At 47.2% G+C, this 20,797-nt stretch overlaps 1 protein-coding gene across 2 annotated transcripts in view; it reads right to left on the bottom strand.

Annotated features, from left to right (window-relative positions):
* Positions 1-6,076, bottom strand: part of EPHA10 (EPH receptor A10) — a 37,097-nt gene extending 31,021 nt beyond the window's left edge. The window contains exons 1-3 of one of the 2 annotated variants that reach the window (XR_011503473.1): positions 5,849-6,076; positions 3,677-3,741; positions 2,262-2,940 (exon numbers count right to left, since the gene is read on the bottom strand). Coding sequence is in view for 1 of the 2 variants with exons in the window: in XM_044770374.2 (XP_044626309.2) it covers positions 2,262-2,940; positions 3,677-3,741; positions 5,849-5,954 (850 nt within the window). In the remaining variant the exon portion in view is untranslated. The remainder of the gene's footprint in view (positions 1-2,261; positions 2,941-3,676; positions 3,742-5,848) is intronic. The other variant, XM_044770374.2, reaches the window with a different exon arrangement.
* Positions 6,077-20,797: the final 14,721 nt, after the last annotated feature.

The following is a 20,797-nucleotide window of genomic DNA, read 5'->3' as shown; positions in this document are numbered from 1 at the left end:
ACTGTCCAATCCTCACCTTACCTGGCTGCTCACCAGCACTGTAGCCATCCCTCCTGAGCATCTCCATCTCCCTTGGCTGCCAGGAAGTCACACTGTCCTTGTTCTCCTCCAACCCCTGGCCACTCCCTCGCTGTCTTTTTTATGAGCTACGATTCCTCTAGTTCCCATTAAAGATTGCTGTTCTATGAGACTTCATCATTGGCCCTCTCGCTTCTTACCTCACACAGTCTCCTTGGTGCATCCCAACCACACCTACAGCTTCAAATAGTATCTTCCTCTCCATTGCTGAGCTCCAGACCCACTTTCTAGCTGCCTCCACTTAAATGCGCCGTGGACACCATACATTCGATATGTCCATTCGTGTGCTGTGTTCTCTGACCCAGAGAATGACCCTCTGTCCATTCAATCCTCCAGAAGCATACGAGTCAAAAAGGACTCCTTTCTCCTCACATGGTCACCAAGGGCTGTGGATGAGGATGATCACATCCATCCTCATCTCTCAGTGATCTCTGCTACTGCCTTAGTTCAGACCTTGTGCTCTTTCTCCTGGACTCTTGTACCATCTTCCTGCCTTATCTTCTGGCCTCTAATCCTTCCCCAGTTCTGTCTTTGTACTTGCAGCTCAAGTGATGTTTTGAAAACACAAATCTGGACATGTCAGATCCCTGTTTCAAATCCTCCCCATTGGTCTAAAGCATAAAGTCTGAGCTCTTTATCCCAACGTTCAAGGCCTTTTATGATTTGCCCTGTCCCTCTCCAGCCCCATTGCCCCTAATGCCCCAAAATACCCTCTGCTCCAGCCACACTGGCTTGCCTAGCCCCAACCATGCTCCATTCTCTCCTGCCTCCATGCTTCTGCACACACTCTCTTAACTCAGACTGCTCTCGGCTACCTGGAAGACAGGCCTTCTCACCATCTCTCTCCACCCTTGGAATTGAGTTCTCCCTTCTCCAGGCTTCCTCAGCTCTCTGTTGATATGTACCACACCCTATGGTAACCACCCATTCACCTGATACATTTTCATTGGGCACCTACCATATACCATATCCTGTTATGGACACTGGGGCTGCTGAGGCTGAGCTCAAGAAGTTGCTAGTCCGGTGGTGGAAACACACATAAGTAGACCACTGCATACCATGGGATAACTGCAGAAATAGGGGTTGTAACAGGTGCTGAAGAGCACAGAGTTGGATCCCAACCCTACCTGGAGAGCTCAGGAAGGTTGATGCCTCCAAGTCCCTTAGCAAATCACAATTTCCCCCAGAAAAGAGATGGTGACGTTAGTCACTTCTTCCTCAGTCTTCCCACCACTGTATTAATCCCTCTATTAGAGCATATATCACCCCGTTGTGATTTTTAAAATTTTACATCTCTCCATCTAGACCATGAGCTTCTTAAGAGCTGAGACTATGCCTGATTCATTTCTGTGGCCCTGGCACCCAGAAAAGGACCCCGCCTTAGAAAAAGTATCACTTGCTCTTTCTCCATTAAGTGCACATATCCACACCCGAGCCTGACCCTCAGTCTTCAGAGCCACAGATAGGAGAGAGGAGAGGTCTGTTCCTGGAGCCCCCACAGATCTCAGAACCCAACAGAATCCCCAACATGGAGGGTCTCCTCCAGGGGGCACAGTGCCTCTAGTTCAGGGAGTTGGGTGGGATCTCAGTGGTCATCTAGTGCAACCTCCTAATCACTCTCTCTCTCTCAAGAATTCCCCCTGCCAGCTTCTGACTTGCATATTGTCAGTGACAGGGAGCTCACTCCTTATAATGGAACCGATCCCACCAGCCCTTAGCTAGTAGAGTTGAGCTGCTGTGGAGTTCTTCCTTAAGCGTAGGGGAGGCAGCAAGGTGTAGCAGAACTTGAGAGCTGGTCAAATCTAGATTCAAATCCTGGCTCCTCCTTTCCTAACTTTGCAATTGAGGTGTTAATCTCTCCGAGTCTGTTTCCTCATCTGCGAAATGGGGGTAATGGTGACTTTATTGCCGTGAATAAATGAGAAGGCCTGTGTGAGGGGCTTATCATAGTACCTGAAATATGGGCTCCTAATGCCCCCTTAATGGACTCAAATTCACCTCCTAGTAACTTCACTCATTGGTCCTGTTTGGACCCGGAAGCGCCACAAAAGGTCAGGACTCGGGCCTCCACAGCCCACGGCTTCCCCACTCCCCGTCCTGCCTCTTTCATCTAGGGCACACTCTCTCCCAATTGCCACCTGCACGCTACACTCCCACACCACACCCCCCAGTCCGCTGCATACCTTCACAGATGTCGCCACGTTCCTGGAATCCCGCACTGCAGCTGCAGCGACCCACGGGCACCAGCCACTCGCCATCGGCGCCGCAATGCATGCGCGGGGGGCTGCCGGGCTCCCCTTCTGAGTGCGCCACGCACGTTCCGGTCACCTCCACCAGCGTGGAGAAGGCACTCTCGGCCGCGGTGGCCGGGAACACCGCCAGGCCCCGCACCGTGGCGCGGCACTGCTTGTAGTAAACGCGTACTGAGACCAGCGCCACGCATGCGCCCACGTCCTGGAAGGCCAGGTGGAAACCGCGCCGGCTGAGCGGACCGATCTCGCGCACCTCTGTGTTCAGCTTCATCTTGCGCTCGCCCAGGTCGCCCTGCGTGAAGCTCTCATCCGCCGCGATCGTGTCAATCTTGCGGGGTCGGCTGCCGCCTAGGCGAAGACGCCCGAGGCCCAGGTCGGCCTCGGTTTCCAGGTAGTAGACGTTGAAAGTCTCCTTGCAGGTGCCCGCGGCGCCGGGGATGCTGCTGCAGTCGCGCAGCGTGAACTGCAGCTCCACGAAGATGCGCTGCCCGCGGCCGCGGCTGATCCAGCCAGTCTGCAACCAGTTATCCTGGTTGGGCTCCAGCACGTTGCACACCTGGTATGTGCGTATGGGACGGTCATGTTCATCCACGCCGCTGATCTCCTCCCACTGGGGAGGGGAACAAAGTTGTGGGAAGCTCAGAGCCAAGGAACCCCCAGAAGGTCAAGCTCTGGCAGGGCTGAAAACCCCCTTCCGCACGATTTGGCACCCTCCTCCTCCCGCCCCCCACACACGCCTCATACACACCCCTGAAATTATAAGATGAGGAGCTGGGAGAAACGTTGGAGACAACTGAGTCTAATCCTTAATTTTATAGATGGGGAAACTGAAGCTCCAGAGGGAGTGGCTTGACTGGATATGCACATCGAGTTAGTAGGGGAGCCAGGAATGGTTTCTGAAGTGTCCTGGCTCTCCACCCAGTGCCTTTCCACGACACCAAGCTGCTGTCACACTGCCACATCACCCCACCCCCAGCCCTAAGTTTCCAAGCCTCTTTTAGGATTCCAAGTCTTGTTTGTTCTGTCAATCCATCAATCAACAGCGCTGCTTGTAGGACCTACTGTGTGCAAGGCACTGTTTAGCATTGGCTCCATCCAGCTTCCACATTTCTGTTCCTAGACACGGCCAGTTCTCTCCTCACTTATCTTTTTTGTTTTTGTTTTTTTTGACTGTCTGACTGAAGACTCAACATTTTCTAGTAGGCCGCTCTGGTTTGAAGCCAGGGCTGCTGGAGGCCACATGCTCTGAGCAGCATTTTGATTTGCTGTAACCATGAGGAGCTAAAAGGACTGAGTCCTGGACCGCCAGAGGATCCCTGGGACAGGGAGGGAAAGGTTGCACTTACCCCATTACTTGGCAGTGCAGTCCAGCCCAGCTCAGCCTGGGAGGCTTTAGAATCCAGGAGGATGACTAGGGAGAGGGGACAACAGAGACATTAGAAAGCCAGAAACTCAGGAGGATGGGACGCTTTGGTGAATTCGCTGTAAATTTGCTAACTGAGGACATAGAGAATGTGGCAAAGGACACAGACAAGTTTTTCCCACTCCATACCTCCCCACGAGGGGCTGTGAGTAGCTCAAGTCCAGAGAGAGGTAGCCACAATGATTAGGGAAGGCCGTATCAGTTTCCTGTGGCTGCTGTAACAAATTATCACAAACTTAATGGCTTAAAACAACAGAAATTTACTCTCTTACAGTTCTGGAGGTCAGAAGTTGGAAATCAGTTTCACTGATCTAAAGGGTATTGGTGGGGAGGGGGCGCTTCTGGAGGCTCAGTGAAGAGAACCCATTTCCTTGCCTTCTTCAGCCTCTAGTGGCCACCTGGATTCCTTGGTTTATGGCCCCCTCCTCCATCTTCAAAGCACACCACTACAATTTCTGCTTCTCTCATCACATCATCGCCTTCTCCTCTGACTGACACCTCCTGCATCCCTCTTATAAGGACCATGGGGATTACATCAGGCCCATCAAAATAATCCAGGATAATCTCTCCATCTCAAGATCCTTAACCATATCTACAAAGTCTTTTGCCATTTTAGGATAACATTCACAGAATCTGGGGATTAGGACGTGGACCTATTTGGGGAGTCATTATTCAGCTCGCCACAGAGTCCATAGCAAGTACGCTAAGACTGGCTCTAAAATGGGAGGGGTTGGTGAACCCCCCTTCCCAAGTTCCCTAAATTATAACTGAGTGTCAAGAAGAGGGAGAAAGTGAGCACTTCAGAGGATTCCTTTATACACCCCTGAATCCACTGATACTCAGGGGCTCTTCTGAGTTGTGGGGTCACCGGGTAGGGAGTAGCTTGAACCTTTTTGGTTTGACTCCCAGGGCTTCTGGGGAAAATGAAGTGGAGAGACCCTGCCAGCATCAGGAGAAATAAAGATCTCTCATCTCCTCAGCCAGCCCCTTTCCCAGGGGCTATCACCTCCACTGCCTTTGAAAGAATGTCAGGGGTCTTTTATAGATAAACCCATGACCCCTCCTACATCAGAAAGGCTTGGAGTCACTTTCCTCCCCCAGGATGCGTTGGACCAGAGATCTGAATTCTGAGCTCAGTATCCATCCCAGAGAAGGACTGGTTTGGACAGCACAGCAGCAGCTCAGAGACAGGAGCCCAGGCCATCCCGAAATCTTGGAAGATTACTCATCCGGAGCTTAAGCAGGGGGGGTGGGGCTCCAAGGTGAGGGCCTCTAAGAGGGTTGGTTCTAGCAGCGTCAGCTGCAGTGGGCAGGACTACCGACAGCGTGCCGGTATAACTAATAGCACATCGGAATTGCATATTGGAAAGCGTCAGAGATCCAGCGCCCCGACCAACCCCGCGGTCCGCGCCTCAGATTCCAGCTCCTCAGGATTCTGTACATAGATATTATGCCTCTGGATTCAACCGAGCGCACAGCTCCCTCAAATCCAGAATTAAAGGCGAGACGCAGGCTCTGGTACCGCGGGCAGCCTCAAACCAGGCAACGCGGACCGCGCCGGGTAGTCTACGCTCCAAATTCAGCACTGCGGACAGCTCCTTGATCGGCACGTCGGGCAGCTCCCAGCGAGTCTCCTCCTCTCCCCCGCCACCAGCGCTCCACCTCCTCTTGGCCACACAGCGGTCCTCTAGCCTCCGCTGTTCGGGCTCCATCCCGTCTCCCCATACTCCGAGCTCACCTCCGCATCTGTCTCCTCCGCTCTTTTCATCTCCCCGCCCCCATACCTCCCACCTCCAATCGCTCAGTTTGTCCGTCTCACCGGCCCCTGAACCGCCGCCTCTGGATCCCACGGTTTCTGGTCTCTTTCTTCCCCAGCCTCCCAGGTCTCCAGCCCCGAGCTCTTCAATGCCCCTCTCTTCTCCACTGCTTAGCCACCTTTTTCTCTGTCCAGTTCTTTGCTTCCTCTGCCCGCTTGCTTCAAACCCCAATACAGACTCCAGCCTTTCCATACGACTCCTTCCCCCAGCACCCCAGTTCTCCAGCCCCCCTATCTGTTGGCATCCCGGGCTTCGAGAACAGCCACCAGTCTACTCACCTTCCTCGGCGGTCCCGGGCCTCCCTGGTCCCAAAAGCAACGCGAGACAGAGCGGCATCAGGCAGACAAACAGGCGCGGGGGATGTGGGCCAGCGCCAGTCTCCATGGTCCGCAGACCGAGCTGTCAGTGCAGCGGCGGCTCAAGCCGCGCCAGCCCCAGCACCGCTGAGCAGTGCCCCCAGACCCCAGCGCCGGTTGGGGGCGGGATCTCGCCGGTTGCCATCATCCATTGGGACCAATCACTAGGCACTGCCGCGGCAGGTCCACCAATCCTCCCCAGCAGAAGATGGAGGGGTGGAGTTTCATAGGCCAGGGGCGGAGCAGCAAACTGGAGGGGGAAGGAAAGGGTCCCGCCAATCTCCAAACCGTGGGGGTGGGGCAGCGCTGATCGCTCGTCTGGCTCCTGGGGAGGATAAGGAGCTGGCGTCAGTGGCCCACAGCGCTAAACCTTAGCCTCTCATTCCTGAGATGTAGACAATGTGGGCGTGGCTTAAGGAGGGGCGAACCTCGCCGAGGCAGCGACGCTTGAAAGCCTCTGAGCTAGTCTGGAAGCTCCCTTGATCCCAGGACTTGCAGAGGGTTTTAAAGCCTGATGTCCTGACCCCAAGTTCTGGGAAGCGCCTCTATCTCCCAGCCCTTGGCTTCTTCCTGTGTCTGTGTCTCCTGGCTCGATCCCGCCCCCTTCTCTCTCCCCGCCCTTATCACACACACACAAACACACACACAGCTGCAGGAGGAAGGGGCCAAACCCGGATCCAGGAGCTACTCAAGAAAGGAAGGCAAAGTGGGAGACAGAGTCCCACTCTACCAGCAGTGCTTCCGAGGCTGGGAAACCATGTGGACGCCGCGATGGGGCGGTGGTAGATTTTGTAAGAAGGATTGGGTCCTCAGATTCTTGCTCCTGCTGCCAGGACACAGACGCACTCTCCACAACCACCCTATTCCCCAGTCTGCTCAGACCTTGAGTTTTACCCTTTGATAATCCTTCTCCGCCCACCCCAGAGAACTGGTGAGGAGCTCAGCGGCCAGGACGCCTAAGCATCTGCGAAAGAGGCAGAGCGATCCTCGCAGAGTTCAACCAGCGCTGAAGAAGCCTTAAGAAAACGTGGAACACGACCTCTATCTCGTGAAGGTCGTTTATGTGCTAGCTGAAGGTTTAAGGCCTTGGTGGCGGGAAGGGCTGGGGCCCTCCACGACGAGGGAGGCGGCTATGGAGCGCCACCATCTGGGCTGAACTTGAGCGGAGAAAGCTCCACCCACCCTGTGGCTTTTCAGAGCTCTTTTCTTGGGGGACCTAACCCTCTCCCTCTGGAGGCTATAGTAACTGCAGAAGCCGTAAGAATGAATGCGAGTCCTGTATTTATGTGACCTGTGTGGCCTGAGTGTCTGTTCGTTTTGTATGTATGTATTCCTCACCCTGCCAACAAACACTTACTGGGTGCCATGCTCTGTGCTGAGGACACCTGGGTGAATTGCCCTGTCTCTGCCACAGTTCGTACTTCCTTGAGCAGCGAGTATAATGGAAATTCCTGGCATCGTACAGCACCGGCCATCTACAAGCTGCTGTCATGTGTCACTTCTGTGTGTATGTGTGTGTGGGGGGGATGTGTACATGCACCCCTGCTCCCTCACAGACGTACTTGCTGGACAGCAGCGATAGGAGGAGCGGCTGGGAGGAATCGGGCTCCTTTGCCTGTAGAAAGAAAGGTCGTCAGGAGGGGCTGGGGCTCTGACACCGCAGGAGACTGGAGCCTGCTGAGGAAGCAGAAGGAGGTGTGGCATCTGGCCGGTCTTTGGATGCAGGCGGGGCCTCTGAAACCAGATCTACCTGAAGAAGGGCTCTTACACCACCCCCCCCCCCCCCCCCCGCCTCCTTCCTATCTTCATTCTCCTCACGCTCGCTTTCCCCCCCTCCCCCTCCCCCCAGCGCTGGGAGATGGTATTTTTAGAAGCTGCTTAGAGACCCAGGACTCCTTTCATTTCAAAATGAGTCCTCACTCCACCATGCCTCACCCCTGTCTTCCAAACCGGGTCCCATCCCCTTTGCAGTCTCTAAGGCGCCAGCTGTGGCTTCTTACCTGAGCTCCAGGGACTTCAGCCCAGAGGTTCTGACTCTTTATACTAAAATAAAATGCAGACTCGCAAAGATCGTTCAGGAGGCAAACAGATGGGTGAAATTATCTGGGGAAAGCTACATAGGATGCCCCAATAAGCCTCTGGCTGTCGGGAGTCTGGTTCCCACTCTCTCCCACCACACACACTTGCAGGCACCTCTGGGAAATTGCCAGATTGAAATCCTAGGAACGAGGGAAAGAAGAGGAAAATGAGTGAAGTAATCCTTCTCTTTCTTCCTCTGAACAATTCATTTACAATAAAATCAAAATGGAGAAGCCCCAGTGTATGCGGATATATGCAAATCAACTGGATCTTAATAAGAGTTGCTCCAAGGCGGATTCCACGCTACCAGGAGGCTGAGGAATAGACACCTCAGTGAAGAAATTCAGGAGGGCCTTGGAAGGAAACGAAGTCGTGGTTTATTGCGAACTTTAAGTCCTGAGGGCCAGTCAACCAAAAGGGCCACGTTAGATCCCTCCCTGGAAGGGCGAGCGCGGGGGTGGGGGGCGGCGATGAGGGGGGTGGGGGTGGGGGATGGAATGAAGGGGTGGTTTCTGGCCGTGGTGCTGAACTATGAACCCTTGGGCTGGCCTCAGCCTTGTTTCTGTCCGTTGTGCTGAACCCACCAGAGTCTGGACCCTCCGTTTTTGACTAGACCTGGGACTTCCCTACTGCTGCACTCTGATGCTCAGCCCAGGGCTCGCTGCCTACTCCTCCAGCCTATAACCAAGATCCAGTGATTCGAGTCTCAGGAGACAAGCCGCCTTACTACCCGGAACAAGAGTGGAGAGTCCCAGAACCCATCCAGAAACTCCTGTTTTGTCTTCTTCTCTTCCCAAACTCCGTATGAGGTAGGATGGAAGGGATCCTTCTCTCCACTTCTACCTCACTATCTCCAGCATGATGGGGATAACACATGTTGGAGATGAGCATCTTAATTTAACATCCAAATAGTGAGAAGTGGTCTTCTGAAAGGCAGATTCAACTTTACTGCAATCTTCATCTCCAAGTTACTGAAGGTTACAAATCTAGAGGCTGAAAATTTGATCTCTTCCTTTTGCACAGATGCAGAAAGTACATTCATCCTGGCTGGACAGAGAAGGTCATCTCCTCCATGGAGAAGACTAAGATTGCTCTAAAGAAATCAGGGCCAAGCTCTACTCTCAGGAAAGAGGACAGGGAGGGAGCAAGGAGCAGTGGGGAGCCCCATTTCTCAAAGGGACATCTCCAACTTGTCTCTTTCCTCTTCCATTCCACCTCCCACTCCCAAGACTAAGAAAGAAATGAACATACCCAAAGTGAATTCTTTTCTAGGACGATAGACTCACAGGTAAAAGTAAGATAAAGGTTATAAACAATTTTTTAAATTGTATTTTTCTAAAATAAAGGAAATATAAAGCAAATTAATCTATTGACTCTGAAAATTAAGCAGTGAAAACCTTTAAATTATCAAACACAACTACATAGCCTTTATGAGCTTCTACTTCTCCTCTGTAAAATAGGAACAAAATGCTTTCAGAGTTATTGTGAGGTAGAATATAATTTGTGTGTATGGCCCAGCACAGTGATTAGTACATCATTCCAGTATATTTTGTTATTCAACTCCATGGTTAATTAAAGTGAAAAAAACAGAAAGAGAAAAAAGGAAAGGATAAAAGAAGGTTAGGTGGTGAGGTAGGAAGGGAGAGAGAGACAATTAGAGAGACAGTCATAGAGGAAAAGACAGAATGAGGGATAAAGAAAGAGACAGCTGGTTGAGATGAATGTGGCTAGAAAGCACAGAAGCCTGAAGGAAATATGCTTGAAGAGACAGGAGTGGCATCAGGGCAGGCTGGCTGGCCAGCTGCCAAGTGGCCTCAGAGGTGACATTTACCTTGGTGAATTCATTATAGTCCAAGTTCATAAGCTTGACTTTAATGGTGCTAAGAGAGAGCCTATCTCTTGGGAGGTTGGGAAGTAGATCATACTAAGTCAGCTCCCGTCCTGCTATCTGAGCCAAAGAACCAATGTATTAATATACGATGAGAAATAGAACTGCCAAGGAGCCCAGAATGCTCACATCACCATGTCCAGCAAATTCTTCCCCCGTAGGAAAATGTGCACAGGAAGCCAATTTATGATGTGAGAGCTGCTTTGCGAGGGTGAGGGGAGGGAGTTGGATGGTTTAAATATTTGATGGCATCAGGCTCTGATAGCCTTGTGCCTCCAAATCCCCAGTAGGGATAAACCTGCCACTGGCACCTGAGTGACTCTATAGGGTCCAGGGCTTGGAATAGGATTCATCAACATATGCTTCTCTGACTGTTTTTTTTTTTTTTTAAATCCTATTTCCATTTCTGAGCAGGCTATTTTAAGATTGAAACAGTCCTTTCAAATTTAAATGGCCCAAGTAATATAAACTAATAAAAATGTTGTAAGTAAAAAGTAAAATATCTGTTCATTCCACATAATCCCACTTCAAAATTAAACCATGCTAACAGATTGATATGTACCCTTCCTGATATTTTCTATGCATGCACAAACACACAGCTTTACAGGAAATGAATGTAGCTGTTAGTGAGGTAAACATCATTGATTATCCACCCAATACCTCTCCCCTCTCATATTCTTAATTGCTGAGAGAGCCCCAATTTTGTTTGGATATTCATCTACTGCAGTCCTTTGCGCAGAGAAGATGACCCTTTCCCCAAGTTCAGGCATGAATAAAGATTGTCATGGCTAATCACTTTCATCCAATTCCATGTGTCAGGATTAGCTTAGGCATGAGCAGGTGATACGACCCTGGCCTTCCAAACTGGGGATTCCAGAAAAGGTTTCCCTTCCTAGTAAAAAGACATGCATGACAGTCAACGTTCCACTTCTTCTCGGAATGTCATGCCTGCATTTGACACCTGGAGCCGCTGCAGCCATCTTGACATGATGAAGGGAGATATCTCAACATTTTCAATCAAGATTTTTTAGTTACATGTAACTGGAAACCCAACTCAAACTCAAACAAAAATGAGATATTTTTGGCTTATGTAACTGAATGAGGTAGATATGTGCAGAACAGCAAGATCTTGCATTGGGATTGTGGTAGAGTGCTAGCTAATCAGCAACCTTGGATATTCTAAAAAGGAATGCAATTGAAATCCTAGGACTGAAATATACAATAACTGAATTTAACACAATAGATGGACCTAACATCAGATTAGGTACAGCTAATTCTAGGGGTAATGAGCTGGAAGATAGGTCGGTACAAAATATCCATACCGAAGTAATTAGTGAGGGAAAAGAATGGAAAATATAGATAAGAGAGTAAGATATATAGGACATGGTGAAAAAGCCTAAGTACATGACATTAGAGTCCTAGAAAGAGAAGAGAGAGAATGAGAAACAAATAATATTTGAAGAGAGAGTAGCTGAAAAATTTCTACAACTGATGACAGGCATCAAGACATATACTCAAGAAGCACCGTTAATCCCAAGCAGGATGAATGCAAAGAAAATCACACGTAAGCACTTCATGGTAAAACCACTGAAAGCCAAAGGCAAAGAAAAAATATTAAAAGCAATGAGAGAGAGAGAGAGAGAGAGAAGAAGAGAGAGAAAAGATATATTGCCTCCAAAGAAACCATTAAGACTAACAACTGACTCACTAACATAAAAGATAAAATCCAGAAGATGATGGAATGGCATCTTTAAAGCGCTGAAAGAAAATAACAGTTATTCTAAAATTCTATACCTAGTGAAAATAGCCTTCAAACACGAAAGAAAAATGAATGCATTTTCAGACAATCAAAATCTGAGAAAATTCTTTGTCCACAGATCCACACTAAAAGAAATATTAAAGAGAATTTTTCAAACAGAATGAAAATAAACCCAAAAGGAAGCATGAATATGCAGGAAGAAATAAAGAATAATGAAAAGGGTAAATATATGGGTAAAAATAAATGAACAATGACTGTGTAAAGCAATAATGTCTTGCGGAGTTTTAAACATACGTAGAAACCACAGCACAAAAAGGCACACAGTGTGGGAGCAGCTAAATAGAGTTAAAATCTCTTAAGATCCTTGCATTGTCCAGGAAGTGGTAAAAGAATTAATTTATATTAAACTTTAACAAGTCAAGGATGCATGCTGTAATCACCATGGTAATCATGGAAAAAACAGTAAAAAAATTTATGTTACTAACAAGCTAATGTAGTAAAATGTGGAATAATAAAAACAACCCATAAAATGTTTAAAAGAAGAGAAAAAAAGGAACATAGAACATGTGGGAGAAACAAAACAAATACTATGATATCTTGAAAGTCACATATACAAATAGCTATTTTAAATATAAGTGGGCTAAATACCCCTATTGAAAAACAAAGACTGTCAGATGGGCTTTAAAAAGTAACTCTTTACTGCTTGAAAAAATCTTAAATATAAGGATACAGATCTGTTACAGTAAAAGATTGTAAAAACATACTATACAAACAGTGACTAAAAAGAACGCAATGAAACTAAACTAACATTACACAAACTGGACTTTAAGAAACTGCTAGATACTGTATAATGCATAAAATGTCAGTAAACCAGAAAGATATAACAATTCTAAATATGTTTGCATCTAATAACATAGCCTCAAAGTATCTAAAAAGATATAACAGTTCTAAATTTGTATGCACCTGATAACATAGCCTCAAAGTACACAACATACATACCACACCTCCAAGTCTGCAGCATAAAGAGCAATGGACTAAGAGTCCTGGGAATCCAGGAAAGGGGAATTTGGGCAAAGGAATGAGCATGGAAGACAGAGTGCATCCAGGGATATGAACACAGCATAAGAACATTAGTCAGTGTAATTAACTGCTAGCGGCTGCAATAAACAAACCCCAAGTTTTAGTGACTTCATGCAACAAATTTATTTCTAGCTTTCACTACACGTTCAATGTGAATTGGTAGGGACTCGGCTCCATTCACAGTCTTCAGGGATAGAGGCTGACAGAGGCTTTGAGATCTTGACCCTGTACCTTCAGGAACACGTGACAGGGGAAGAGGTAGATGGATGAGACCCACAAACTCTTAACTACCTCAACTCAGAAGTAACACAAGTCACTTCAGCTCACAGATCACTGGTTAGCTCCAGTCACCTGGCCCCATTCTAATTGCAAGGAGAATGGAAAATGTAGGGGAGCACATGGAATATTTGGTGGGCATTCTGCCTATTGCAGGAATTTCCCAAATCCTTAAAAGAAAATGTTCTTTCTTGACGCATGATGCCATTAGAAAATTGTGTTTAAAAAATCCTGTTTTCCACCTTCCCAATAATCTCTCAGTTGTGCTGTCTTTAAAATAGCATCTATCCACTTCTCTCTTTTTCTTTCCTTCACTCCCTTCTTCTTTCCCTTTTCTCCCACAAAGCATCTTCCCTTAGCTTATTCAAAACTCCTAGAAGAGGTTCTACAGTGAACCAAGGTTAAGAGAAACAGCTGTATCCTTTCATACAATGCGTATAGACCACAGACAACTATTCAGACAGCCCCTTCTTCACCCCTTACTCCAAATATTTGTATCTATATCAACAAGATCAGGAAGGAGGGGCCTGCATGGTTCCACAGACAAAGGACTATGGCAAGACTGGAAGACCAAATAATGAGTTAGGATTTACATTGTCATCTGGGAGCGTTTATTTTGGTTTGGAGCCTTCTGAGAAGAGAAATGGAGTCAACATACATCACCCCACAATAGGACAGTGGTCAGGGACAACATCCAGAACATCACAACTGAAAGGGACCTCAGAGCTCCAGTAGTCCAACTGTCCAACTGCCCATTGTACAGATGAGAAAACTGAGGCCCAGAGAAGGAAAGGGACTTGCTCAGGTCCAGGAAAACTTTTGCAAAGCTGAGACTAGAACCTAGGCTTCCCAACTAAAAATCTCAAGACTATTTGTTTAGTCAAAGTTGTTTGGAAGGACAGTGTATTTGTTTTGTATTGCTGAGCTAACAAATTACCACAAACTTAGCAGCTTAAAAGAATACACATTTATTATCTCACAGCTTCCATGGGTCAGGTCTGCTCACAGTTTAGATAGGTCCTTTGCTCAGGGTCTCACAGACTGCAATCAAGGGTCAGCCAGGCTGAATTCTCATCAAAGGCTCAACCAGGGAAGAACCTGATTATCAGCTCATTCAGGTTGGAAGAATTCTTTTCCTTGTGGCTGCAGCTTTGAGGAGGATGGCTTTTTGCTGGCTGTTGGCTGGAGGCTGCCCTTGGCAGTTAGAAGCTGCCTGCGGCTCTTAAAGGCTGCCCGACGTTCCTTGCCGCTTGAACTTCCTAACATGGTCGCTCATTCCATCAAGCCCACAAGAGAGTCTCTCATCTCAGCGCGCACCTAGTCCCTCTTTTAAGGACTTTTTCATAATTAAGTCAGAATAATCTCCCTTTTAATTAACTCAGACTCGGCTGATTTGGGACCTTAATTACATCCACACATGGTCTCATCTTTGCCATACTCTGTTGGCTAGAAGCAAGTCACAGGTCCCCGCACGCTCAGGGGGAGGGGATTTCAGAAGGGCAGGAACACCAGGGAACAGGAATTATGGGGACCACTCTAGGGTCTGTCTGCCACGGACGTAAATATTTAAACCTACTCAAGTGAAGGGAGAGGAGTTACCGGGTGGATGGAAACATCTTCTGAGAATGAACTGGACCACCTGGCGAGAAACAGAGCTGGGTCTGAAAGCTGTCAGTATCTGAGGCAGCTGCTCGCTAATTTTTTTTTTTTTTTTAAAGATTTTATTTTTTCCTTTTTCTCCCCAAAGCCCCCCGGTACATAGTTGTGTATTCTTCGTTGTGGGTTCCTCTAGTTGTGGCATGTGGGACGCTGCCTCAGCGTGGTCTGACGAGCAGTGCCATGTCCGCGCCCAGGATTCAAACCGACGAAACACTGGGCCGCCTGCATGAGGCAGCTGCTCGCTAATTTTTTAAAAAGTATTTTGCTTGCTCTCTTTTCCTCTTTCCTCCTGGGGTCAAATGATCTCTGGTTTCTTCTTCTTATAGCATAGTTGCTGCATTTTCCTCCTTGTAGACAGACTGATTGTCTCAGCCTTCTCACAGCATGTGCCCATTAAACTCTGGCCTGCCCATGACGTTGGCTTGTCATGGTGTCTACTCAGGCTTCTGATGTGGTCTTGACGCTGCGCGACCTTTCAGCTTACCTCCCCAGAGCTAATTTTGGCAAATTCTTGGGAGAAGAATCTAATTGCCTTGCTTGGGTCAGAGGTCTGTTATTGGTCCAAAAAGCTGTGGTCAGGGGAACAGGGGCCACATGGTGTAAAGGTAGCCACTTAAGCAGGAGGGTGTGAATGAGCAAGCACCCCAATTCATGTCTTTTATTTAATTCCACTGCATCAAACGGGGCTGCAGAAAATAGAGGTACCTATCCTTGCCAGAGGCCTCAGCCTGCCCCAGTAGCTGCTCTGGTCATTGTGGTATTATATGTCAACTCCATGAAGCTTATCTATCTTATTAATTTTTGTATCTTCAGTACCTAGAACTATGTCTGGCACATAGCATGTGCTCAATAAATATGTATTGAATGAATAAATTAATGAAGGAATGGGACTTTAATAACATGATTCTATATCCCCTTCCAAATTCCTTTTCCTAGTAACTAAAATGTCCCAGGGAAGTCAATTACCATCTTCTCTGAACTACAAAGACTGATTGTAGATTTCACTGCTCCTTTTTATCCATGTTAAGGGTTGGACTGAAGTGAAAGCATGATGAGAGTATGTATGTGTGTGTGGAGGGTTTGGTGGGGATAATTACTCTATTGAGTGAATTGGGTTGAAATAAAAATCTGGAGGAATGGGTAAAAAGATGGAGCAGAAGGGCTGGGGAGGACATAGCATTGTCCTGTCTTGGTGGAGAGCAGAGTGATCTCTGATTATCATAGCCTGTCCTTGTAATGACATCTCTCAGGTCTAATGGACCCATTACGAACCTTGGTCCTATGTCCTACTTCATTTATAATAATTCTTGCTGCTGATTCTTCGCCAAGTGTATTAAATGCTTTGTTTTGTTTAATCCTTACTGCAAACGTATAAGATGTCTATCACCCTATATTTCCTTCTTCCCTCCATATCCAAGATTCTAAAAGGGTCATTTACATTCACTTGTCCATTTAATTTGTTTAAATTCACTTTAATTTTTAATCAAAGTCATATTGTATGTAATGTTAAAAGTCGAATGGTACTACAAGGCTTGTAATAAAAATAGAAATCCCCTGCCTCTCTCCATCCCGCATCCCTGCGTTTCATCCCCCAGAGCCAGCCACTTTCAATACTTTTCGTTGTATTTCCCAGTATTTCCTCACACTTGCTGAAGATGGTGCTGAGACTGGTGGGCTCTTTGCAAGTGGGGTTCTTTCGTGCTCCTGCTCTGCTCCACAAACCTCAGGGCGTGGCCAGTTGGGATGATGAGGCCACTAACATGTATGAAAGAGTTCACACACAACTCAGCTAACAGTTACTAGTACCTACTGTGCGCCAGGTTCAGGAGACAGTATGGCACCATGATTAAGAGCACAGGCAGATGTAGGCTCAAATCCTAGCCCAGTCTTTCTACCTCTCTAAGCCTTTGTTTCTTCATCTGTCAAACGGGGAATGAAACCACTCATGACCCAAGATTGAAACGAGGATGGGGATGTGAGTGTGGACAATCAAGTGTCCTAAAACATGGCTTCTGCTCCATTCCGTCAGACAGAGAAACCCTGTCTGGAAGAGGTCTTGAATGATGGGTGGAATTTGAACAGGAAGGAAAAAGAGAGGCCGTTACAGAAAGGAGATGAGTTGAAGTGCAGACTTACAGGCAGAAATGAACATGCTGTGTTTGAGGAACAGTGAAAGGAGACTGATGTAACTTGAATCTCAGGTTCTCTTTAGATGTAAGAAGTCATGTCAGCTTGGCAGCTGAGGGAAGCCCTGCCGAGGTGGACCACAGAGTCTCACTGTAGGATGGGCAGGGGAGGAATGAGGCAGTGTGCGAGGAGTACTCATTTGTGAGCAGCAGACAAAATGGACTGGATTCGGGCAAGGGGCAGACTCAAGAGTACAGTAATCAAGCTTTGCCTGGTACTCCAGAAACCTGGCTGAGAGTTCTCAGAGAAGTAACTTATTTGGGGCCTCAATAAGACAGAGTTATACTAGATGACCTCCAAGGATCCTTACAGTCCTAATGTTCTATAATTTCTATCATTACAGGATTGATATGGGGACAGTGCAAATATAGAAAAAGAGAAACAATTAACATGTTTTGCAAGTGGTATCAACACGACTTGTCACCATTCGGATACTGGGAATAAAAAAGTGCACCAATACTGACTAAAGTCGGATATGGGTGCCTGAGAGATTGGGGTGCCCTTGGATGGGGAAGTGGGTAGTGGAAGTCACAGTAAACCACGGAAGGGGAAGTTCTAGTAGATGCATGAAGAATATATCAGGCGTGTTCCTGTCTCCAGGACTTTGAACTTGCTTTTCCCTCTGCCTGGAACTCTCTTCTTCCAAATGCCCGCATGGTGTCCTTCCTCTCTCTCTTCAGGTCACCCTCAAAGTGAGGTCATCCCTGACCAACCTACTAAAAATTGCAACCCCCCCACCCCACCCTAGCACGCCCCTTCCTCTACTCCTGGTTTGCTTTCCTGTATACCCCTTATCATCACCTGGCCACTGTGTCCTATTCATTGATTGATAGACATCCTAATACGGGGCTCTGTAGAAAGCGATATTCAAAGGAGTTTTACAGTTGTGTTGCAGATTTTAGGAAAAGCAACTAGCAAAGATAAAGAAAATAAATCAAATGGGAAAAAAAGGAATTATTAACTCCAGGAGAAAGAAACACTGTACATGAAAGGAAGTTTAATCATAATTCACTACTTCGATCAAAAGTGAAAAATATTATAGGGTATACCGTAATCACTAGTGATTTAACTTACAATAATGATCCAGCCATATAGGGGCAAGGGACGAGGAGAACTGGGCGGGGCTACGTGTCAGATATTTATCAACTTCAGTGGTTCCTGGAGACGCCCATCCTGAGTGTCTTCCTACTCCTATCAGGGCAGACTGCTCTTAGGGTGCACAGCTGTGGTCCTGGGGCTCCCCTTAGCTTTTCTTCGGTGTTAGGTTTCCTTTTTACTGGATCCCAAGTTTCCCCTCACCTTTTTTATTTACCCCCTCATTATATCTTTTGGTGGCTTCCTGAGAAAGAGGGCACAGGAGAAAAAAGTCAAGACCTTGTGTACCTAAATAATAAGGCATAATATAATAATATATAATAATCAGACCTAATAAAAATGAATAATAATACCTAAACACTAATAAGTTTTTATTCTCTCCTCACACTTTTTAAACTGGTTATAGAATTCTAGGCTCAAAATTATTTTCCTTCAGAATGTGGGAGGCAATTCTTCTCTCTCTTCTGGTTTCCAATGCCATTCTAATTCCAAATCCTTGTTATATGTCTTTTTTTTTTTTTTTTTCTCCAATAGCTTTTTGGCTCTTCTCTGTTTTCAATACCCTAAAATTTCATAATTCTGAGTCCTATGTGGATCTTGGTTTTCATTCATTGCTCACCTGGAAGGCGACTGCAATCCAGAAAGGATGCTAATTGGCTGACCTTAAAAGAGGGAAATTAACCTCGAGTATCCAGCTGAGCCTAGTATACCGCATGAGCTCTCAAACGTCGGAGAGGAGGGTAGGAGAGAGGAGGCAGACGAGGAGGTCGGAGAGACTCAAAGTGTGCGAAGGACTAGACCTGTGCTGCTGGCTTTGCAGGTGGAAGAAGGAGGGCACAAGCCAAGAAATGCAGGCAGCCTCCAGAAGGTAAGAAATCCCCCCAACGGACAGCCAGCGAGGAGATGGGGACCTGGGTCCTGCAATTGCATAGAACTGAATTCCGCCAATTCTGACCTGGCACACGGAGTCCCTTCTAAAGCCTCCACAAAGGAACACAGTCCTGCCAACACTCTGATTTCAGTCTCATGAGACCCTAAGCATAGAACCAGCTAAGCCACACTGTGCCCGGACAGAAACTGTGAGATAATGCATTTTTTGTGCTGTTTTAAGCTGCTAAGTTTGTAGTAATTTGTTATGACAGCACAGTTAGGGTGGACAGTTCTGTGCAAGCCCGGCCTTACCTCTCACTGGCAGCATCTCATTTCAAACGTACAGTGTGTCTTTCTGTCTTCATGCCCTCCTCAGGACCATCTCTGATATCATGGGAGCCTACTTAGCACCAAGGAGACCAGAAGTGTGAGGAAGTTAACAGCTCTAGAGAAAACACTCAACCAGTGGAAGAGGGGGGCCAGCAGATAATTTCTTTAGCCTCACACCTGTCAATTCTGGGAGGCATTTGTACACTTGGTACAAGTCCTAGTGGAACCAAGGCCCCATTATCTATAGCAGCAACCACCATTAGCTTAGCCTTCCTTCCCTTCTTTCTTGTCTCGTTGCCTTCACTTCTTCACTCATGCTTCCTACGATTACCTCCAAATGACCTACCTGCTCCCAAGTCCCTTTTTCAATCTCTGCTTGATATCCACAGGCAACCAATAGTCGGTTCCACGAGCTCATCTGCCTAGAATGAAAGGGTAACTTACTAGAAGAGTCTTTCAGTGGTTCACACTGAAACCGGGTGTCGAGGAGAACTGAAACCAGGGACTCCAATACCACTAAGTTCTTCTCTGTCCCTTGTTCCTTCTCCTCTAAGGACATTTCCTTTAGGTAGAAAGATTGAATCTGTCCTCAGCACCAGAGAGAAAAATCCCAGGGAAGGGTTGTAATTGATGACCCTTGGGTGAGTGTTCATGATTGGTACAACGGGAAACAGGGCATTATCATTGGTTCATCTTGGGCCAAAGTTCTAGCCATGCATCAAAATATTATGGCTGGGTGGTAGTGTCAAGGACTCCAGGCATGGCCCATGGGGGCCACCATTCTGTTGCAGGGCAACCCAGAAATAGTGGAATGGTTGAGAGCTGGGGTAACCTTCTCATGAGTTATCTAAAACCATCACCACCACGCACTCCCAATGCTCTTCCTTCCTTTTTAATGATTCTTTTTCAGTTTCCTTCACATGCTCTCCTTCTCCTACCCAACCCATAAGTGCTGGTGTTCCACTCTTATTCTTTTTCTTTTATTCTTACTCATTCCCAGAGTCATCTAATTTCATGGGAGACATTATAGTCTTCTCCCCAATATTTAATCCATTCCCAAAATGTAATCTAATCCAGTCATGGTAGTTCCATCCCCTTTGGCAACACTTTGTTTGGAATGAACAGGCCTAAACCAGATCAGACCAATGAGATCCAAAGGGATGCTGGTTGAGGATTTCTGGGAAAGAGAAATCAGTCTTACTGTTGCCTATTGGACGGGAAAAGGAAACCTGCAGCCTCCACTGCCCATGGCAGCCATTTTGTGATATGAGGGGAGCCAGCTGTGGTATAAAGTCAATGGAAGGAACAGCAGAGCCGTGAGATGGGAGCATCCCAGGTTCCTAATGACATCGTTGAATCAGGGAGTCTGCCGCCCTGCCCTTGGGCCACCTGAGTTGTGAGATGATGCATGTCCATGTTGCATAAGCCAGCTTGAATCACGTGTCTACCTCTTGGAGCTGAAAGAATTCTACTTAATTCACTCTCACTATCATGAATTCTCTCAAGTCACTTTCCTGGGCTCCAGACCCACCCACACCTCCCAACCTTGTTCCTCTTCCTCTGTTTCCTACAATTCATTCACTTAAGAAATAAGAATGTGTGCCTGCTGCTACACAAAGCACTGTTTTCCACACTGCAGACAGAGCAG

This window comes from Equus asinus, chromosome 5 (assembly GCF_041296235.1).
Source record: "Equus asinus isolate D_3611 breed Donkey chromosome 5, EquAss-T2T_v2, whole genome shotgun sequence".
Taxonomy (NCBI): Eukaryota; Metazoa; Chordata; class Mammalia; order Perissodactyla; family Equidae; genus Equus; species Equus asinus.
The sequence above is the reverse complement of the archived record's forward strand: the minus strand, read 5'-3'. Positions and strand labels throughout refer to the sequence as shown.